This window comes from Rhinatrema bivittatum, chromosome 2 (genome assembly GCF_901001135.1).
Source record: "Rhinatrema bivittatum chromosome 2, aRhiBiv1.1, whole genome shotgun sequence".
Taxonomy (NCBI): domain Eukaryota; kingdom Metazoa; phylum Chordata; class Amphibia; order Gymnophiona; family Rhinatrematidae; genus Rhinatrema; species Rhinatrema bivittatum.
This window is the reverse complement of record NC_042616.1, coordinates 51,818,651-51,841,542: the sequence shown is the minus strand read 5'-3', so window position 1 is coordinate 51,841,542 and position 22,892 is coordinate 51,818,651. Positions and strand designations below refer to the sequence as shown.

Sequence of the window (22,892 nt, the reverse complement as noted above, 5' to 3'; positions counted from 1 at the left end):
CTTTAGCCAACCCTGTTTAATCTTGAGATTTTGCATATAATATAAGGCAAAACTCTGTATAAATATTTCCCTTACCTGGAAGATGGTGAGGCTTATGGCACTTTTCTTATGGTAATAGGGCAGCCCTGACTGAGGTAGGCCCAAAAGATGACTGAGAAATGGACGAAGGAGGTGAGACCACGGATCGCAGTAGTAAGAGTGTGGCTCAGGGTCCCTCATGTTTTCCACCAACTGGTCCAGATCCTCACCAAACAGCAACCTTCCCTTGAATGGCAACTTGCCCAGTCATGTTTTGGACCATGAATTCGCTGCCCAATTATGTAGCCAAAGTAACTGATGAACAGCGACCAAGAGAGCCACTGAATAAGAAGAATTACGGAGCAGATCATAGAGAGCGGCTGCCAAAAAAGCAGTGCCAACTCCATCTTTGCCACCTTCTTGCTTTCCAAGAACTGCTGAATCCAGCGAAAAACAGTTTGCACAATCAGGGCAAGACAAATAAAAATATGAACAGCCACCGCCAAAGAAGTAAACAAGTTCTTCAACGAGGGCTCCATTTTGCGATCCTGAGGATCCTTATAGTTTGTAGTTTATTACTTTTTATAAACCGACGTATCAGAAATCATCACATCGGTTTACAATAAATAAACATAAAAACAATAAAAGCACATTCAATAAACACAGAAAAATAATTAAATAAACAATGCATAATTCTAAGATAATGCTAAAAATATCAAAACAGTATAAATAAGTGTTAAGATTAATTACCTACATTAATATATGCTAAAATCAGCATTAAATTTTTCCTAATCAACTATCTTAACATGTGGCGTACTAAGTACCCACTTCCACTGGAATGGTGGTACGCCATGTCACCACCATGACCAAGGTGTCCACTGCTGGAGTTTGAAATAACTTCTGGAGCATGGCCAAAGGAAGGGGTATAACTTCTGCAAGAGTTTCATCCCCCTCAGCGCTGACTCAGGGGAGTCCCATTCTGCAAGTACCATCTCCACCACTTCGGGGTGCAGGGGAAAGGTGCTAGTGGACTTCCATACCCTCTTAATATTAAGATCCCATATTGAAATATCCTGGGACTTCACCTCTTCAAGGTGGAGACAAGTAACCATTTGCTCGATTAAGCCACCAATCTCATCCCTGTGGAATAGGTGGATAATGGAATCATCCTCCGGGCCTGGAGGAACATCCCTTTTTTCCAGACTGAGCTTGTCTCATCTCCATGATCGTCCGAGCCTTCAGAGTTTTCCCATGAAGGGTCTGGAGCCTCAATGGAGCTCTCTTTGGGAAATGTCCTCAGGAACCTTAACAAAATCCACAGCAGGACTTTCCTCCAGTCTTTTGAAGGTATAGAAGGCCTGGTGCAAAAACCTTAAAAATTCAGGTGAAAAGTCCCCCAGCTCCCCTGGGGTTGAGAACATTGACGAGCCTGAGGGAAATTTTGCAGGAACTAGAGTGGTGAGGTAAAGGAGGGGGGGGGGGGAGGACAGGAGAGGAGGAAGAGGAAAGCAGCAAATCTTCCTCTCAGGAAAAGGGAAACTCCTTTTTTTTACCTATCTATCCTGCTCCCCCACTGAAGCAAAATCAAGGTCTCCTCTGGGACTGGGAGCGTGTCTTGAGCTCACACTGCTGGTCATGACCAGTGACTTGGCCCAGGGTCCAATCGCTAGATCCACCATTGATCTGCTGCATCACCTGATCCTACCATCTGCTGGATGCCTGCTGTGCTGCACCACCCCTAAGCAGTGGAGATGATGTCAGGCAAGGAAAACAGTGCTCTCTGTTTCCATCTGCTGGTAGGGGGAATCAACCCACCTGTAGAGGGTGGGACTGGCATGGCAGGACGAGATGGAAGACAGGATTAAGAGAAAAGAAGAGAGAAGTAAGGTAAAATAAGAGAAGATTAAAGTAAGAGAAGGAGAAATAAAGTAAAGGAAAAAGGAATAAGATCAGAGAAAGGAGAAATAAAGGAAAAGAGAGAAGAAAAGAGAAAACTTGAGTAAGGGAAAAGAAGATAGAAGTAAGATATGAGAAGAGAAGATTAAGAGAAAAGAAAAATAGAGGAGTGGAGTAAGGGAAGAGAGGAGTAAGGAAAGAGGAAAAAGCTGAGAAGAAAGGAAAAAGGTCAGAGAACGTGTAGCAAGGTATGAGAAAATAGAAACATAGAAGTGACGGCAGAAGAAGACCAACGGCCCATCCAGTCTGCCCAGTAAGCTACTCAGTTTATCCATTTTTTTTCCCCCCTTTTTCTCCCTCCCACCCGTCTCTATTGGCTTCCAGCACCCTCCGGCCCCAAGTTCCTTCCACCCCTCCACCAATGCAGAGAGCAGCGCCATCCTAGGATTAAGGAAAGAGAAAAGAGAAAGTCAGAAAAGAAAGGAATAAGGGAAGAAAGGAGTAGAGGATGAGAAGAGAAGCTCTGCACCTGTTGTTTGACCTCTCACCTGCTTGAAGGTGATACATTTGCCATCTGCACAAGAGTACTCTGCACAGGGGATGAGCGTCTGGTTTCTGTCACCAGGGGGCAGTGTGGTGCTGACCTCACTGTCTGAAAACAAGAGTCACATAAAGTCATATTAAAAACAGGCCCAATCACATCTATACCTCTCTTAAAGACTACTGTGGGTCATGGAATCAGCAGAGTATTGATATGGATAGCCCCAAACTGCAGACTACTGAACCCCCTTCCACCGATAAGTCAATGCCTAGTATCAGGGCCTGGGAAAATGTGTTTGATACCCTCAGAGGCATGGATTTCCTCTCTCACTAACACACCATTCCCAGTATCAAGGCCTGGTGCAGAGTGTCTGCGGAGACAGGGAGCGTCTCTCTCACTAACACACCATTCCCAGTATCAAGGCCTAGTGCAGAATGTCTGCGGAGACAGGGAGCTTCTCTCTCACTATCACACCATTCCCAGTAAGAGGGCCTGGTGCAGAGTGTTTGCGGAGATAGGGAGCTTCTCTCTCACTAACAGACCATTCCCAGTATCAGGGCCTGCTGCAGAGTGTTTGCGGAGATAGGGAACTTCTCTCTCACTAACAGACCATTCCCAGTATCAGGGCCTGGTGCAGAGTGTTTGCGGAGACAGGGAGCTTCTCTCTCACTAACAGACCATTCCCAGTATCAGGGCCTGGTGCAGAGTGTCTGCCATCTTGGTTATTTACAATCAGCAGAGGGCAATGCTTCTTACCATATACTGGAACAACAGAAACATTCAGATTCTCCAGCCTCCCAAATCAAACCCAAGACATAAATGTCCCGCCCCTGCACCAAGACAGCACCTCTCATTCTTATACAGTTACATAGTCGCATATGTGGGTTTAAGTTGAAAGACTGGAGACCCAGTAAGTCCAACCATCTTCTGGATGACTCTCTATGCCAAGCCAGGGGACTGCGCACGTCGGAAAATAATTCCTTCCCAACTCCAAATCTGGCACTCGGCTAATGTGCTTGGCTCAGTATTGCCCCCCTAGAGTCTCATTACATATTCGCACCCAGCAATAACTGTTCCCTCTAAAAACTTGTCTCGTTTGCCTCTGAAGTTAGTGAGTGATGTAACCTGTTCCAGAATTTCATTGCTTTTTCAGTAAAAATTCCTCTCTCTTATGCTCCCTCATTTTGTCTGTCTGTCTGGGGATAAAAATCTGGGTTGTATCGCAGGAGGTTGGAGAGGCTTAGGTTCTGGGAATGATCTTTGATTCCTTTGCCCTCCACAGGAACACCCACACGCTGACCACCAGAGATTCTCACCGCAGGCCATCTCGTCCTCGCCCTGCGGGCAGTCGGGGAGGCCGTTGCACACCTGCGAGATGTTCACGCACACACGGTTACTGCAGATGAAATGACCGGGGCACGGCGGAATCTGTGCAGAGCCTAGAGGAGAATGGAAAGACATGGAAAGCGATCACAACTCGACGCCAGAGAACGGGAGCGTCGAGAAAGCGACTGCGCTTCAGCCTGAGAGAACAGTAAAACAGGTCGATGTCACGGAACCGTGACACTAGAAAAGCGATCATGTCCGTGCAATGCCAAAGGAGCCCGTCGCTCACGGTGCAACCCCACAGGAGTCCAGTGCCAACAGTGCAGCTCCTGAGTAACCAGTCGCTCACAGGTCCGGCTCTGAGCTATCGGCGCCCTGAGTGAAAACTGAAATTCCCTCCTTCAGCAGTGGCGGTGAGTCCAGCACAGTAGATCCACATCTCGCCCTTCTCCTTCCCAATTCTCCCACCTTCTGATTTGCTCTCTTTCCCTTTGCTCACAGTGCACGACATCCCCCCACCCCCCTCTCTCTCTCTCTCTCTCTCTCTCTCTCTCTCTCTCTTCCCAGCATCCTCTTCTCTCTCTCTCTCTCCTTTCCTACCCAGCAGCATCCCCCCTCTCTTTCTCACCTCCCCGCAGGCTGATCCTTTCCCTAATAACGCAGACGGAATCTGCCTTTTCCCCTGCACAGCATTCCCGAGTCTCCAAACTTGCAGACATCATGTGGAAGGGTGCGGGAGAGGGGGACAAGCACGGCGCCCCGTGAGGCCCCACACGCTCCAGAGAGACAAGAACGGTCATGGAATTCAAAAGGGCATGGAATAAACACAGAGGATCCCTAATGGGTTAGGGGTGAAAATGAAGAAAAGGGGTAACCTGTGTTAACCGATGTAATCTGCACAAAGAGGCAGTTATTACCCTTAACGGAAGGCAGGGGGAGTGGTGGTGGTGGGGGGGGGGGGGGGGAATAACCTGCAGGAAGCAGCAGGTACTACCCATTAAAAAATAAAGAGCTTGCCGGGCAGACTGGATGGACCGCTTGCGTCTTTTTCTGTCGTCATTTACTATGTTACTATAGACACTTATAATCCAAGCCCACAAGAGCCCAGCACTAACAGTGCTACACTCTGTATTTATTTATTTATTGCTTGGATTTATTTCCTGCCTTTTCGAGTAGCAATTCATCCCTCAAAGTATAAACCGAGAGGAGCCCAGCGTGGATCGCGGAGATGGGGACCTGCTTGGATGAAGGAATTCGGGTTAGGGGGCATGGGCTCTTCATCGCTGTGCGATTTCTCCGGGATGGAAACGCCGGCAGCATAGTTTTGGTATACGGACTGTCTTATAGCTTCTCATGGAAAGAAGAGAGCTATCTACACTCCCCTGTGATTGGTCACTTATCACCGTTGTCCTTGCTTTCACTGGATTGACAAGAGTAGCGCTGGAAGCACTAGGAGCGGGTGAGTGAATACCTCACTCCCGGCTGGGGTTTTTAGAGTCAGAGGGAGTGTGGGATGTCCGGGGACTGGGGGGGGGCAGCCAGGAACATAGGGATTGCGGGTGAGTGAAGAGAGCGGGGTTGGCAGCAGAACCAAGGAAAGGGGTGGGGATATCTTTGAAGATATCCAGTTAAGAAACAAGTTAACCGGCCACAGAAGGTTGGATAACTTAAAAGCCCAACGGTTATATTCAAACATAGCCAGTTAGGTTTATTCGTTATCCGGCTACATATTGCCAGATAACTTTAGGTGACAGCAGGACATTTATCCCACTGAACATACAGGACAAGTTATCCAACTAACTTTAGTCCAGGGGTGGATTGGCCTATCGTGGAATCAGGCATCCCCTGGTGGGCCGGTCGCTCTGGTTACGTGGTCTGCCGAGCGCGGCCACGACAGAGCCGCGCTCGACAGACCACGGGGTATCTCCTGGGCCGGCCTGGGCGGAAAATCCCCGGGTCGATCTTTACCCGGAATCCGCCCCTGCTTTATTCGGATAATTTGTCCACTCGCCGGCTTACTGAATATGGACTTCAAAATGTTTGCTTTCCAACAACACAGTATTGATAGCACTCTCTGTTAAAAGGTTTTCAATAGTAAATGAATAAAACTGAAACTACAGACCCTCACAGATAACTTGGTACACTTAAGTAAATATTTTGTTGAAATCTTAGGGCCCAGTCACTTACCACAGTTGTCCATGCTCTCATCAGACTGGTCCCTGCAGTGAGGGATCCCGTCGCACAGCTGCGTGTAGTGGATACACTCCCCTGTCAGGGAGCATTTGTATTCATTGAGGCCGCAGGTACGGTTACACTCCAGCTCATCACTGCCATCCACGCAATCCGCCTCATAATCACAGACCCAGCCACGCGGTGTACACTCCCCACTCCGACAGTGAAATTCATAACGACTGCAGGGAGAGCCTGGTGGGAGAAACAGGGAAAAGAGCCAGTGTTGAACCAAATGCCCAGGGCTAGTTATGTCCCCATTGGCACCACAGGAAAGGACATGTGCATTGTCTGTACTAGAGAAGAGCATCGTGACAGGAAAAGTAACAACGGTAGTCCCATGAGCGCTACAAAGAAAACTGCAAGAGCGTTGGCTATTGGGAGCTTGCAGCTCCTGCATTCCCAGTCCCTCCCAGCAGGAGGTGCTGTAGCGAATGGTGTGGAAACACTGTCTGTTGGGGGAGCTCACAGCTCCTGCATTCCTAGCCTCTCCCAGCAGGAAATGCTGTAATGGATGGTGCAGGAGTGATGGCTGTGCAGGAGGCACCGTATTCAATGTTGTAGGAGTGCTGGCTGTGGGAGTACATAATGGAGAGCTCCAGCAATCCCTGCTTCTTCCAGCAGGAAGTGCTTTAGAGAAGGCTACAGGAACAGGGGGACGGAGGTGAAGGCAGCCCAGAGCTGTTCTTTCTCCTGCCTCTCCCAGGAGGAAATTATAACGGAGCAAAAGCTAGAAATGAGGAGAGCTTAGCTTTCAGCTTCCTGCAGTCCCTCTTCATCTCCACAGCTCCCCCCTAAGAGCAGACACCCCATCAGTAAGTGTTTTCACTCTCACCTGAAGTCCTGTCACTGGTGGGTAATGTGGTTCTGGAGGACGCTTCACTGCTGGTAACTCCTGCGGGCGACACCGTGCTCGGACACTGCGCTGTATCCTCATCAAAGCCTCCGGCACAGTCTGGCGCCCCATCACACACCTTCCACCGGCTGATACATGAGCCATCCGGGCAAATAAATTGTCCCGGGGCACAGGTCACCACCCCTGTAGATCACAAGGCGTGCTCAGTGAAAGCCCATTGCAGTGGGGTGTAGAAGGGTAAGAACATAAGAAATTGCCATACTGGGTCAGACCATGGGTGCATCAAGCCCAGCATCCTGTTTCCAACAGTGGCCAATCCAGGCTACAAGTACCTGGCAAGTACCCAAACACTAAGTAGATCCCATGCTACTGATGCCAGTAATAGCAGAGGCCATTCCCTAAGTCAACTTGATTAATAGCAGATAATTGGCTTCTCCTCCATGAACTTAACTAAACCTTTTTTAAACCCAGCTACACTAACTGCACTAACCACATCCTCTGGCAACAAATTCCAGAGCTTAATTGTGCGTTGAGTGAAAAAGAATTTTCTCAGATTAGTTTTAAATGTGCCACATGCTAACTTCATGGAGTACCCAATTCTGCAGGAGCCCACATCCTCTCTAATGAAAGCACCCCCCCCCCCCCCCCCCCCACAAAATTGTTCCATTTTGTGGATCATGTGTAAGTGGGGCATCCCAGACAGTCTGGGTCTGGGTGGTCAACAGGGCTGTCACAGTGATCTGTCAATGAGTTGCTTTTCTCAGTGAGGAATTCCTATAAGAGATTATGTTGCTCAGAGTGAGCGAGGGGAAGCAAAAGGAGTGATAATGTTGTGGTTATGCAGCAGCTCACAGCCTGACACAGATGCAGTCAGAGTGAGAGATCCTGCAGCAAAAGCAAACATGAACAAACTCCAATGAAAAAAAAGGCCAGATGCAAAAAGTTAGATCTCTAACTCCTTTTCACTGTCTCCGGTTGCTAATTTAATAGTCCATCCATTTTAGCTAATCTGTAAGTTTATTTATTTTGGAGTAAGATGCCTCATGGTTAGTCTGTCATTTTGAAAAAACTGTTGCCATCTACGAAACTTTGGTTTGAAAATACATTTTCTTATCAAATTAAATGTGGAATTTTTTTTTGTAAGAGTTCAAATGTGTTTTGATGTATCCCCTCTCTGGCCTCCCCCTTTCTCTTTCTCTCATTCTTCTCTGGCTCTCTCTATTCCACTCATCCCACAGCATTTCCTGTTCTAACATCTCCCTTCTCCTCCATCAGAAGCCCGCAATGCATCCTGTTAGCTGAGCCCTTGAAATGGCGAGCACACTAAAAAAGTCAATCCCTGGACTAAGGCATGTCACGTGTTAAATTTTAAGTCTTAGCAAGCGTGTGCTAATTAGTGCCTTAAAACCAGCTTGCCAGGCTATTTAACATGCACCCATTAGAACCTCATTTTCTTCTGACACGTGCATTATCTTTTCAGACTGGTTTAGTGTGCATGCTAGGGCCCTCAGGTTTAGCATGTTATTTTTATGCACGCTAAATAGCCTTAGCGTGCAAGCTAAGCTTTATTGCATAGGTCCCCAAGTTGCCTATTACATGGATAAAAACGGAGTTAATCCACGTTAAGTTAGTCAAACGCAGATAAGTGGATTTCCAGCCATGTAGAGCTAGGCACGTACCTTTATCACGTGCATCACCTTTCCTGTATTAAAAGAAGGCTTTCTGGGGATGTGCATTATATGTGCATGTGTACTTTATAATGTCTAAACAGCATGCTACCAGCTTGGCTAACTTTGCACCCCTGTTTCATTTTATCTAAACATATGTGAGCACAAATACCCACGCAACAGCCTGATTTTCAAACTCAAGGCACGCAGGTACTACTGCAGTGAGATGCCTTCCTGAAAACCTATCCCAAGGTTTTTACATTTAATGTCCATATTAACTCCATATTGTTTGGATAGACTCACATCGGGGTCACCAAGCTTCTTATCTGGCATCTTTTCTTTATTTTATTTCTATTTTTTGACCTCCCTAACATCACAAATAGAACCTGCTCCTTCATTTTCAAACCAGGGGTGGGATGGTCCTGTTTACCGTATTCTCACTAATGACCCGTCCCCTTAAGACCGGCCTATGCCAGGAAAAGACTCCCATGCCATCCCAAATAATTCAGAATCTTCCAGGAAATAATTATAATATAATAAACAATATCTCTAAGAATCAAAATAACAAGCTACATTGTTAAACTTTATTATTTAGAAGATTACTTGAAATTTATCAGGAGCCTAGGAGTAGAATAATGCACATTATCTAGGACGTTCTAGCAGACTACATAGGGACACCCTCCACCAAGCCTAACAGTAAGAACATAAAGTTAGACAGACAGATGCTGACCATTACCTGGGCAAAGTAATTCATCTGTCCCGAGGGCACAGTCCCAGGCTCCATCACACACCTGCTCCTTCCGCAAGCACAGCGAGTCAGGGCACTGGAACTGTCCCCGGCTGCACACACAGTTCCTTTCGTCACTGAAGTCCCCACAGTCGTCATGCCCATCACAGCGGTGAATGTATGCCACGCACTTCCCGGTAGAGCACCGGAACTCCAAGCTACTGCACTCTGGCCGGCAACCTGCAGAGAGAAACATAGGAAAACAGGAGCCAAGAACACGATGGCAGATAAGGACCGTAAGACCCATCTAGTCTACCCAATTACCCCCTGGTGCAGCAGATTGTAGTGTCTGCCACCTACCCTGGGAGGCCGTGCCGGCATCCACTACCCTTTCTGTGAAGAAATGTTTTTTTTATGTTACTTGCGAGTCTGCCCTCTTTGATCCTCAAATCATGACCTCTTATTCTAGAACTCCCTGTCCACTGAAAAATGCTTGCATCTTATGCATTATTTATATCTTTGAGGTATATTAATGAATCTGTAGCATCACAATAACTCTGAGAGCAAGATGAGGATGCCACCTGCAGGGGGTGGGGGCAGAGAAGAGCTTCAGTATAACACTGCAAGAGCACCTTGCGAGCCGGTGAAACCTGCAGTTGTTCACAAAAATGGAATTATACCAATGAGAGGTAGGGCCACCATATTATTCAGAAGGATATTTGTTGGTATTCAGTCTTCTAATAATCCTCAAATGCTGTTCTATATAGATAACAAAGTTACTGGTGTTCTCTGAGGACGCAGCTCATGAGTCACATAAGCAGGAGATGTCATTCTGATGACACTGATCTGGACCTTCACTTTCTGAGTTTTCTAGAAGATTCTTAAATTCCACTGGGTGCTGGCAGTAAGGTCCTGTACAGTTGTGCTCCCACAATGTGCCTCATTTCAGTCATTTGAAAAGAGAAGAGGGAGGGTTTATGTGACTGGTGAAGTGCCATCCTCAGAGAACACCTATTACAGGTAAGTAATCTTGTTTAATTTGAGAACAAGCGGTTCAACCATTACACAACTGGAGCTCCTTAACTAAGGATTGTCCTCAAATAAAATTGGGGAAAAGCACAAAAAAAACCCCAACCCATCAACCAGGCAGGTCAAGCATTTTTTGCTGGATTAAAACTCGCTTTTTATTATTATTATTATTATTATTATTATTATTATTAATAATAATAATAATAATAAAAATATATTACATAAAAACATCCATAAACAACAAAAACAAAGGATAGCCTGAAATAATAAAAATTGGTTCGTGGAGAGGTGGAACTGGGCTCTAAGCCTCAAAGAGGATCTGAAAAAGAGAATGCCCAAACTTGCTCTCACATTGGGAGTAATGTGATGTGAATATGTGGACTGATCTCCATGTTGTGGCCTCGCGTATCTCTTCAGTAGAGATGGGCCACCGATGCAGCTGTGGCTCTGCCATTATAAACATTGACATGCCCTTCTAAGGTTAAACCTGCTTTGGAATAAGAGAAGGATTTGCAATTCTCTATCCAATTAGATAGATATGGCTATTCTAGTCTTGTCAGAGCAAAAAGAAACCGAAAGCAGGGTGGACCTTCTAAGGTCTTTAGTCCACTGCAGGTGGACGGTGACAGCTCCCTTGCAATCCAAAGTGTGAGGGACTTGTTTGCCTTTGTTGCATGGGGCCTCAGAAAAAATGCTGGCAGGACAACTGACTAATTAAGGGGGAAGACCAAGACTACCTTGAGCAGAAACTTTGGGTGAGTACAAAGTACCATGCTATCCAGATGAAATTTATCACAGGCAGAAGAAGTCACCAAGGCTTCAAGCTCCCTGACCCTATGCGTTGAAATTACTGCCACCAAAAACAGAACCTTCCAGGTCAGATACTTCAGCCCACAGGATTGCAGAGGCTCAAAGCAGGCTTTCATCAGCTATGCTAAAACCACACTGAGGTCCCATTACACATCAGATGGCTTTATAGGAGGCCTAGGATGACACAAGATCTGCATGAATCACACAAATGAGGGTTGCAGAGAAATGGGTCTAATGTATACATGTAGTCCCCCCACCTCCTCCAATACACTGCTATGCTGAGGAGCATATTTGATACCAGGACCTTGTCCCAACTTAGTCCTGCAAACCCTGGTATGGATCCTTTGATAGAGGGAAGGATTACCTTCAGGCCTAAGAAGGTCAATATTCAGCCACAGAGCAGCTAGTTAACTTAACAGGGATATTCAGCGGCATGGCCGCCAGTCTTGCAAGGTCCTCCTGCAATTTATCACAATCAACTTGTGATTTAACTGCTCTGAATAATTTTGTATCATCTGCAAATCTGATCAGCTCACTCATCTTATCCCTTTCCAGATCATTTATAAATATATTAAAAAGCACCAGTCCAAATATAGATCCCTGAGGCACTCCACTGTTTACCCTTTCCACTGAGAAAATTGACCATTTAATCCTACTCTCTGTTTCCTGTCTTTTAACCAGTTTGTAATCCACGAAAGGACATCCCCTCCTATCCCATGACTTTTTAGTTTTCTTAGAAGCCTCTCATGAGGGACTTTGACAAACGCCTTTTGAAAATCCAAATACATTACATCTACCGGTTCACCTTTATCCACATGTTTATTAACCCCTTCAAAAAAATGTAGCAGATTTGTGAGGCAAGACTTGCCTTGGGTAAATCCATGCTGACTTTGTTCCATGAAACCATGTCTTTCTATATGTTCTTTCTCCTTCCCTCCTCTGGACTCATGAGTCACTGATCAGAGCACCAGAAGGAAGGCTCTCTCTCTTTACTCCTCTCTTCTTTTCCACACGTTTGGGTATCTCTGAACAGACACCCGACACTCACTTCTTGTTCCTCCTGCGTAGATCTTTTGTTCACATGTTGAACTTAGATCGAGGTCTCCTTTTCTCCATCGAAAGACAAACCTAGGTGGAGAGGTTTACGCACGCACAGCAAGGATACGTCTCCACCCCAACTGCTGGATCCCTCAGGAGCTGCTTCTTACAGTGTAGTGTCAGAAGCACCAACAGGGACTTTTCTGTTTGGTGCGAGTCTATACCCACAACAGGGCTATGAAAACATTGGGGATAGAAGGTGGGCTTTCCCCCTTCCCCAAACTCCTAACTCCTGCAGAGAGATGAGAGACTGGACTTCTCTCTCTCAGTGCCAAACCCTCTGACCAGAATTTTCTCGGGCTTCTCTGTCTAAACCCAGGACTGCATCATTGTAGCCACTCGTAAACCGCAATGCCATAGCAAATGTTTCAGTCCACTCACTACATTGACAACTGCAATATGTCCTCTGCTGGGAGAAGCATAGGCCTTAGTGAAAGGACCATAGGCCCTGTTACATACAAAATGGTGGTATGCACCAACTGCACTAAGATGAAATCTAACAGACTCTGAAATATTCAGAAGGTAATCAAGTGGTTTTTATGTGGGGCAGGATTACAATGTTAAGACCTCCTAGATGCCAGAAGAATTTGAGACACTGGATCAGTGAAACCAAAGGAACAGATTACTTCGCTTTCAGCAACAAGATGTGAGGGTGAGGGATTAGAGATCGGGATGTAGAAGCTTTCCTTGGTTCTGTGATGCAAGGGTTGGGAAAATATCCCATCTTATTGGTCTCTGAATGGAATGATCCCAAAAGAGCAGAAAACAGATCTGTCTAAGCCAAGAGGGAGCTATGAAAATCACAGCTCACCTGAGTTCTATGCCTTGCCTTCAAGCTGTGCCTTGTCTTCTACTTCCTGAATGTTTCCAGGTGTCAGTATTTCTGAGTGTTTGCACTCTGTCCTGTCTCTTGTTCTCTGATTGGTGCAGCAGGAGCCCAGGCTTAAATTACTGAGAGTATTTCATCCCTTTCTCTGGCTTTCCTCCTCGCTGGTTTAATGCAGCTCTACGGTCCCAACTCCTAGATCTGTTCCTCAGTTCTGCACCAGCCTCTGATCCTGTATCTGTTCCTGCCTGACCCTGCCTTGTTCCTTTACGTGGGACTGTGTAATCTGCCCTGTTCGGTCCCATCCTTCGCCATGCATCCCGTCTCACGTGACTTCCAGGCTCCTGCCCTCAAGCTGCACCCAACCTTGGTCTTGCTTTATGGACTTGCCTTGGTTTGCTGTGGTACTAAAATGGTCTCTATAGCAATAAACAAGCTTGCGCAAACTTCCTTGTATTACTTTCCCAGTCACTGCTGGCCAGGAACCCCAAAACGAAGTCGTCCTTCCTCAGCGGCCCATGTCAGGGAGGGCGGGAGCCCTTCCAATTCCACTTACCAGCCTCATCAGAATCATCGGCAAAGCCGCAGTCCAGGTCCCCGTCACAGACGTGTGTCTGAGGGATGCAGCGCCCGTTGGTACAGCGAAACTCCTGGGCCGCACAGGCCACTGCGGGGCAGCCCCACTCATCTGAACGGTCCACGCAGTCTGCGGTACCATCGCAGCGGTAGCCCCAGGGGAGGCACTGCCCGTTGGCGCACTGGTGCTCGTGGGGCGCACAGGTGAGCACGCAGAACTCATCCGAGCCATCCCCGCAGTCGTCCTCGTTGTCGCAGACCCAGACGCTGGGGATGCAGCGCTCCGAGCCGTGGCAGGGAAACTCGCTGTCCTGGCACCGGGACGGCAAGCTGCAGGGCTCTCCAGTGCACTGCCACAGCCCAGCCTCACAGGTGCTGGATGGAAAAAGCAGACACAGCATCTCTGTTCACTTATTTATTTAAAACAATTTATAAGCCGAACAGATCCCAGGTTCTTGGCAGGGTACCATAAACATATATAATAATAAAACATATTCCACCACTTTCTATGACTTTGGCTTTTCAGCATCACATACTTCCTGAAAATGCCCTATCTGTGACAGACAATCCACTGGTCACTGAAAAATGGCCACCCCTCCCCCTCCTCTCTGACCCACCATGACACCACCCCCATTTCTTCATATTTAGACTATTTGAGGCAGGGACTATTTGAGCCCTTCCAGTTAACTTGTGTTAATCTTCCATCGTGTCTCTGCACCGCCACAACCATGCTTACCTTCTTCAATGCGTTATCATAGTTTATATTGGATAAAAATGAAATAATACATATAAGGCGGGCCCTTAGGCCACCCAGAAGAAGTCTTCAGGCCTGGGGGTCAGGACCGCTGACTGAATGGTAAAGCTGACATCCCACGTGAAGCCAGCATAAAAATTCCCAGTCCTAGAAACAGCACCAGTGCTGCACCTCTCACCCCCCCCCCCCCAGCCCTGGAGGAAAGGCCCAGCAACCTGCACATCCCAGTATCAGCAGGTGGGTACATCGGCAGAAGGCTCACCAGTTCCTGCAGTCCTGCATCGCCATGGCTCCCAACGGGAAGGGCATTCCTCCCCAGAAACAGGGGCAGTCTGAGGGCTCGATGCAGCTACCCTCTTGATTGTATGAGGGGCAGGTAGGAGGGAGGATATTCGAGCACCACAGGTTGCACAGAATGGAAAGAAAAGAACAAGTCCGTCAATGAGAATATGCGCTGTAGTCTACAGAGCACCTCTCCTACAGCGGCTCTCTAAAGCACTGCATGAAAGTGGAACGAGTACAATAGAGGAAAACACTCAAGGCACACACCGTGCAATTGGAGAGGTCATCAAGAGAAAAAAAAACAGAGCATTCTGACTTTGAAAAATGAAGCTAAAACTGAGTTGTAACAGCTGGGGGAACCACCAAACCTTCTCTTCTGTGGATATGCTGCTTCCCAACCAATCTCAAAAACAACACAAGCCTTCCTCTATCTGAGTCATGCCGCTGCACGTCTCCCACCTTGTAACACCCACCCATTCCTACAATATCTTTCTTATCAGTTCCTCCATCAGATAGTAAGCACGATGGTCTGTACTAGGGACACTATGAGCCCCCTAACTTCCAGTCCCCTTATTGCGATGCTCTGGCAATCAGCTTGCCCTCCCTGTGATAGGATATGTTGTGTCTCCTCCCTGTGATGTGTTGCACCTTCCCACTAGGGACCAGGAAGTTGTGGTGTCTCCACCCTGTGACAGGATGCACTGTGTCTTCTTCCCGCCTGTGACAGGAAGCATTGGGTCTCCACACACGCTGTTTTAGTTCAGTATTCGGGCTGTATGACTGCTGTTCTCTCACCGTGGGAATGGTGATGTGAAACAGAGGGTAAAACCTATGACACCACTCGTTCTTAAGACAGGAATTCTATTCTTGGAGCCTCCAGGCCAGTACAAGTGGGTGGGGTTTCTCCAGGAACTAAAGACTTTCTAGCATGAGCCCCCCCCCCCCCCCCCCCCGGAGGTGCCCCAACCCTGAAGGTGCCTTTTTGGAGACCCTTAAAGAGGAAAGAAGGGGGAGCAGAGTCAGGAAAGCCAGCAGCTTACCCCGCTCACTGCCAGAAACCGTGCATCTAGAACCACCGAAGGAGACGACTAAGGGAGGATCTCCCACCTTGTGGTTTGACCGCAGTAGCTTGCTCACCTGTTTTATCACTAATGTCAAGCTTTGAATATGGGACATTCTGGAGAGGAAAGGTAGCGGCAACTGTAATCTCTTAGTGAAGTGCGGTGGAGCAGAGCCCTTTGTTTCTTTTGAAGGAGGGAGATGAGAAATGGACCATATTTTGTCCCAGATGAAGGGCCGTCCCTCCCAATGAGGACAATGGGCAACCCTGATTTTGCGCCCCAGTTTAGAAGCCGAATGATGTGATGTGTCGCACCTGCACATGGTGTCAGAAACACTTCCACCCATCATCCGGAACTACTCCCCTCTCTCTACACCGGGGCTTCCCAAACCTGTCCTGGGGACCCCACAGTCGGGTTTTCAGGATATCCACAACGAATATGCATGAGATACATTTGTATATACTGAGTCTCCATGGTATGCAAATGTTTCTCATGTATATTCATTGTGGATATCCTGAAAACCCGACTGGCTGTGGGGTCCCCAGGACAGGTTTGGGAAGCCCTGCTCTATGCCCCTGCCCGGTGTCATAGGATCTCGTTTTCCCGAAAACAGTAAGCCCAGTGGTTAATTTCTATATACCTCTTGGAAAGTGTTTCAGGGCATGTGTGATGTAAATGAGGTGCTGGGTCCTAACGTCCCAAGGACACGGGATGAATGTTTATTTTTTCAGGACAGATTGAAGTATGTTACCTTTTCTCTTTTTATGTTTTTTTTTTTCTTTACGATGAAGGATCGTCCTTCCAAATGCAGGCATGACTCTGGTCATAAATCATTCCAGAAGCAGCGCCATGGTAGTCCACACCTTATTAAAATTCAGGCGGTCACAGTCAGCATGGGAGAGGACCTGGCCAACGTGTGCAGGCCTAAACCCCTCGAGAAAGGAGATGCAATGGTCATGTCCTCTCTCTTACTGGCCCCTTCATGTAGACTTTAACAAAGAAGCAAAATGTTTTATGCAACTTCTGGCCCATTTGTTTGAAGAGCACTTTCTGCTCTTGTTTAAATGCCTCATCTTTCTATCAAGATTGACCACCCTATTCCTAATCTAGACCCTATTCCTAAACTAGACATGCCTACTCGATCTTCCAGTATCTTCACCCCAACGTGGCATTTAATTCTCACTTATCTTGCTAAAATTTGTGGGCCTGAGGGGCCAGCATGGTTGCTGTTTTGTGAACTATGCTCCTCTGGGTATTACAAGTTGCTGAAGCTGAGCTCTCAGGATCACCTGTGGTCATCTTTGTCCCTGTGGTCATCTTTGTCCCTGTCTCAGTTGCCACCCGCTTACAGGGACAGAGGATGCACGGCAAACCTTACCATGCAAGACCTTCCCTTCCAGGCAGAAGCAGCCCTCCACACAGGATACAGAGTCACAGTGCTCGGCAGACTCCATCCCCAGACTCCTGCAGGTCTCAGGACAGGCGGGGCCACAGGCTTCATACACCAGTCCGTTGTCACACTGCATAGCTGAAGGAGGAAGGAGAGCGAACATTCTGCGTTACAGTGGAGCTCACAGAAACAAGAAGCTGAATGTAACCCATTTTGAAGTGGCTAACCAGTCAAGAAAGGTGGAATATACATCAAAAATTAAAATTCAATTAAAGTTTCTGCACGTCTACTTGCTGTCCACATGTGAGCATGTGCTCGGTACGTGCACATTCCCGTGCATTGAAAAGAGATGGACCCATTGTTGTTCACCATGTTAAAGAAGATAGGATGCCACTGAAACAAGTGTAAAGACAGTGCTCTCATGTATTGGTATGTATTGTTCACATAAGAGATGGTTCGGTATTGTGTGAGCAATAACTAACAGAGGCATGTTATAAGTAAGCAACAGCACATGACAGAGTGTGCAATAAGGAAGAAACAGAATGTGGCAGAGTTTGTAATACAGAACCGATATGATATGACAAACTATGTAACTATGTACATGATAGGGTATTCAATAAAGTGATGGGGTATGAGATTGTGTAATAATGGAGCAATAGCACATATATTAAATCAAAGCAAAAGCCCATAACAGGATGCATAATAGGGAGTCAATAGCACATAGAAGACTGTATAGTAATGAAGCAATAGCACACCACAGGATGTGTAATAAAAAAATAATAGTACATGGCAGGGTGTGCACTAAGGAGGTGATTGTCATAGTCACCACGCAACTCGCATGTCCGCTCTGTACGCACAAGCTCATTTTCAAAGGGAAACCCCTATATATAGACTGACTTAAATCCTGTTACTTACGGCACAAGTCCTGGGTCCTCCAGCGAATGTAGACCCCGCGCTGGTTACACTCTTCTGCATATGTCGCAATGGCTGTGCAAAGGCACTCACAGTCCCCACCAGAGTCACATCTTGTATCCCAAACAAAAAAGAAAAAGAAAGGACTTTTCATGTTGTAAAGATTTTTGAGCAGAGTACACTCATAAATCTCACTCAGCAGCACCCTATAATTCTCTCTGGGCTGAATTCCCTCTATGTAGTACAGATAGGGTTGCCAACTGGCTCCAGATTTTCAAGTCAGGTTGATCCAGTCCTGGTTTTACTCCATTGCATGCTGGGATTATTCTGATTTCCCTATTGCATTCCCTAAGAAAAGCAAGATTATAAGTACCTGCTTGCAGGGGAGTAAAAGCAGGACTGGAACAACCTGTCCTGAAAATCTGGAGCCAGTTGGCAACCGTAGGTACAGATCAGAATTAGTGCGATGTCAATCAACCTCACAATGGTTGGCAACGAACAAGTGGAGTTTCAGCAGGGCTCTTCCCTCCTGTGACTGTGTCTCATTCCTTAATTTCTTTTCTTTTTTTTTTAATTAACAGTTTTACATTCCTTAATTTCTGGGACTGGCATCTTATTCTGATCACAAGCCCTTGTGGATCTCTTCCAGATTATTCATGAATGGTCAGTATCTAAGCTGTGAAAGCTCTAGTGAGCACAACCCAAATTCATTTTCAAGTTTACCAGTCTTCATCTGCTCTTTTGCTTCCCCTTCAGCACTTCACTCTGCACTGCACAAGGCCTTTTAGATAAGTGCAGTCAACCTGATGGCTAAGTGGCGATGCTGTGTACTGCCATGAGGAAGGTCCCAGTTTCAATCCCTGAATCAAGTCTTCCACCCCCCTCCCCCCTCAGGTGGGCTTGGGCTGGGATGCTGCAGACACAGCATTCGCAGCCCAAGGGAAAGGGGGAGGAAGCGGTGGTCATTGATTAAAAGGGAATAACTAGAGGCCGGATTCAGGGCCCATGATTGCAGGCTTCCTGATGGAGCCCTGGTACATGGCCATAGTCCAAGGACAGTTATGGCAATGACCACACTAGGTATGTTGGGTGGGTGGGGATTTATTTAAAATAGGGGAGAACTCCTCAGATAGTTGTGAATGAGGGCTCATGGTGCCAGACCCCCCCCCCCCCCCCCAGCCTTGGTTCTGGAATGCATTCATCTGAATATTGATCCCAGAGCACTGAGCCCACTCAGTTTATTTAACATGCAGCAGCTTTAAAGTGTCAAATGATTTATGTGGTTGTAGACTTCCACAGGTGACTATCCAATGGCTGAAGACTCAAGGAGTGGCCTTCGATGGAATAAGCCCTTAATAAGTAAGAAATATGGATGCACCTTTGAGGTGGAAAGGCATGTCCTAAATAAACGCTATGCTATGTTGTATTATCAACCTTTCTCTTACTGTTTCTCTCTCTCTGGAATAAGACACTTAGTAAATTTAGTTTGTTCTCAGGCCCAGTCTTAAAGCCTCAGTCACTTACCCACAGGCATCAAAGACACACCAATCATAGAACTGCTGGCAGGGCACTTCCTGGTGGCAGGAGGTAAAGAGAGATTGCATGATGATGTTGCAGCGTTTCCGGGCCCAGGTCACACGGTGGGAGTTCTCCTAATAAGGACACGAGACCTCAGAGACAGCAACAATATCGCACAAATCTTACCAAGCCTCCTTCTGCAATTCCTTCATAATGGCATGCTCATGGGTACTCTTATTAATGTGTTACTAGCAGTGTGTATTAGGGAATGATCCTTGGACCAGTTCTTTTCAACATTTTCATCAGTCACATTGCAGAAGGATTGTCAAGAAAGGTTTGTCTTATTGCCAATCATACCAAAGTCTGCAACAGGATGGACAGATAGGAAGATGTGGAAAATATGAGGAGGGATCTAGCAAAGCTCAAGGGTCTGACAGCTAAGATTTAACGCTAAAAAATGCAGAATTATGCAGTTAAGCTGCAAAAACCCAAGGGAGAGGTACAGTATTGGAGGTGAAATTCTTTTAAGTTCGAAAGAACAGGGGGATCTGGAGGGTAATTATATCTGATGATCTTAAGTTGGCCAAACACATGACTAAAGCAATGGCAAAAGCCAGAGAGATGCTTGGCCGCAAAAGGAGAGGAATGGTCAGCAGAAAACAGGAGTGATATTGCCCCTGTATAGGTTCCTGGTGAGACCTCACTTGGAATACTGGGTAGAATACTGGAGACCGCACCTTCAAACGGATATAAACCGGATGGAGTTGATCTAGCATTTGGCTACTAAAATGGTCAGTGGTATTTGTTCTAAAGCATATGAGGATAGACTTAAAGATCTTAACATGTCCTAGATGAAAGATGAGACAGGGGAGATATGATAGAGACATTTAAATAACACCAAGTTTTCCATACACAGGGAGTGAGCCTCTTTCAAAGGAAAGGCAGGCTCTACAACAAGGAATCATGGGATGAGGGTGAAAGGGGAAGATTCAGGATAATCTTAGAAATATTTCTTTACAGAGACGGTGGTGGATGCAAGGAATGACTTCCCAGTGGAGGTGGTGGAGATAAAAACAGTATCTAAATTCAAGAAAGCATGAGATAAACACAGGGGATCTCTGAGGGAATGACGGGAATTGTAAAGCTGAATTAGTTGGGTGGATGGGCAAACTAGATGGGCCATAGGATCTTTTGTTTCCATCACATTTCCATGTATAGCCAAGCAGGCTCACAAACAGCACCCCCAGTAGGACAGAGGATCAGCCAGCAAGCGCAGGGATCAGTCTGTCTCTCTCCCCACAGGCTCCTCGCCTGTTTTCAAAGGACGGTGTTGGCAACTGGAGATAGAGAAGGCGGCTTGCTAAACTGCTGCCCTGCCTCCAGCAGCTGATTGGTTCTTGTGAACAGAATGAGCCAATCAACCAAGGGAGGTGGGAGAAGGAGCCTCATGCTAGGCAAGGTTTTTCCCCCCTACTGGCATAGGTGGGCAAGAGGTAAGAGCAAGGGGGAAAGCCCTGTTTTGGAGCACTGTGTTGGGGAGAGAGGGGGTGTCCTCTTACATGTGTATGTCTAGTAGTGCTTTAGACATGATAAAAAGAAGTGGTAATAGAAGTAGGAGGGAATGAGAGCACAGAGAAGGAGTATAGTGTGTGGGAGCACTGGATGGGGATGAGAGCAGAGAGAGACGGGGACAGGAGGACCAAAGGGCAGGAGGGATAAGGGTATATGCATGGAGTGGAAAAGAGGGACCGTACTTACAGAGGGCAGAGAGGAACACAAGAAGAGCACTGAGTAGAGGGAAAGGGTGATAACACCTTGGAGGGAAGAGAGGAAAGCTCTGGGGAGGGAGAACGAGATGAAAGTACTGGGCAGAGACAGAGAAGGTTAAGAACCAGAGCAGGGAGGGGCAAGTGTGGGATGAGAGCACTAAGTAGGGAGGAGTGTGTGTGTGTGGGGGGAGGGGGGGGATTGGGGAGTTGGGAGTAAAAGCTGTGGTTGGAGAGAGAAAGGTGAGTTGTTCTAAGTACTTGTAAGATGTGATTTTATACATTATTTATAAAATGTGATATTATTTATATTAATTTTTTAGTAAATATTTATATTTTGATTGGTTACTTGATCATAATTTGTCACCCAACCATACCACACCCACATCTCCAAAATGTGTACTCCATCTACTAATATCCCCAACTATAATATTCCTTCACATCACTGGAATCTGTCCTCCATCTTCTATCATCCACTCTAACGCAAATAAGAGACCTAATGTTTTCTATAGAGGGCCCCAAGCTGTGGAACTCTCTACCTGAGTCATTACGGCTGATTGTACAGAAAGAAAGAACTTCATACGTGAACTGAAAACTTGGCTCTTCAAAAATGCGTATGATTTGATATAAAATAACAGCTTGTAGAAAATTACACAGATATTGGTAGTTGAACGAGCGACAATTATTAAAAGACGTAAAGAGTATTAAGACAACTCATTGACTACCTCGTGAAGGTTATTTAAAAGGAACTTATTGATCACAAATTACTTTTTAACAACTTTTAACAACTTTTTGATGTTGTGTTGACCTATAATGTGAATGTTGCTTTTGTAAACCATTGTGATCTTCTTTCGGAATGACGGTAGATAAAATGCCAAAATAAATAAATAAACACCTCAACCTTACTATGCCCACTTCAATACAGTATGTGTCCCTCTATTAACAAACAATTGTGCCATGCCTACATCACCATAACAAATTCCATCTTTCATCTCCTCCATACACCCTTCATATACCAGCAAAAAGACATTTGCCATCTGCTAACACCCAAGTCTATCATGGCTATTCAGAAAAAGACATTCTTTAGCTATCAGACCACAACCAAATCTAATCAGTACTAGATATGCTTTACCCATCAACAAAGAAGCGCAGTTACTCTGCGGCCCAGCCAGTGGCGGTACAGACAGATTGTACCCACATCAGTACTGTTACCCAGCTACACCACACAAGCAGTAACTCACAACAGCTGTAACAATAAAACAAACACGTCATACGGTGCAGGGGTGTTCGAAGTCATCGCTGTGCACTTCCGGGCACATCAGGCTGATCCTCCACGAGTTCCCAAAGAGATCCGAGGTTGGCTCAGTGATACCCTGCCGGCTGGTGAAATCGTTCTCCGTGTCGCCATCAAAGTTCCCGCACAGCCCACTCACTCGGCCCTGGTACTTGGGGTCAAGCTTGACATACACTCGTGTCCCTATGGAGAAACAGGTGACACTCAGGCTTGTGATGTGAAGAAGCAGCAGACAGAACGCCAGGCGATGGGCAAATCCTGACAGACGTCATTCCCACAAGGAGGATCATTTTCAAAGGCATTAGGCTGGGTGACA

The 22,892-nt window shown here is 46.6% G+C and overlaps 1 protein-coding gene across 1 annotated transcript in view; it reads right to left on the bottom strand.

The window, feature by feature from the left end:
• The window catches only part of LOC115083210 (SCO-spondin-like), a 508,366-nt gene that overhangs the window by 404,910 nt on the left and 80,564 nt on the right, over nucleotides 1–22,892 (bottom strand). Inside the window, exons 23-33 of the mRNA XM_029587016.1 lie at nucleotides 22,557–22,759; nucleotides 19,523–19,650; nucleotides 18,002–18,111; nucleotides 17,075–17,224; nucleotides 14,616–14,709; nucleotides 13,580–13,974; nucleotides 9,270–9,500; nucleotides 6,846–7,049; nucleotides 5,969–6,205; nucleotides 3,772–3,894; nucleotides 2,463–2,566 (exon numbers count right to left, since the gene is read on the bottom strand). Of these exons, the coding sequence (XP_029442876.1) occupies nucleotides 2,463–2,566; nucleotides 3,772–3,894; nucleotides 5,969–6,205; nucleotides 6,846–7,049; nucleotides 9,270–9,500; nucleotides 13,580–13,974; nucleotides 14,616–14,709; nucleotides 17,075–17,224; nucleotides 18,002–18,111; nucleotides 19,523–19,650; nucleotides 22,557–22,759 (1,979 nt within the window). The remainder of the gene's footprint in view (nucleotides 1–2,462; nucleotides 2,567–3,771; nucleotides 3,895–5,968; nucleotides 6,206–6,845; nucleotides 7,050–9,269; nucleotides 9,501–13,579; nucleotides 13,975–14,615; nucleotides 14,710–17,074; nucleotides 17,225–18,001; nucleotides 18,112–19,522; nucleotides 19,651–22,556; nucleotides 22,760–22,892) is intronic.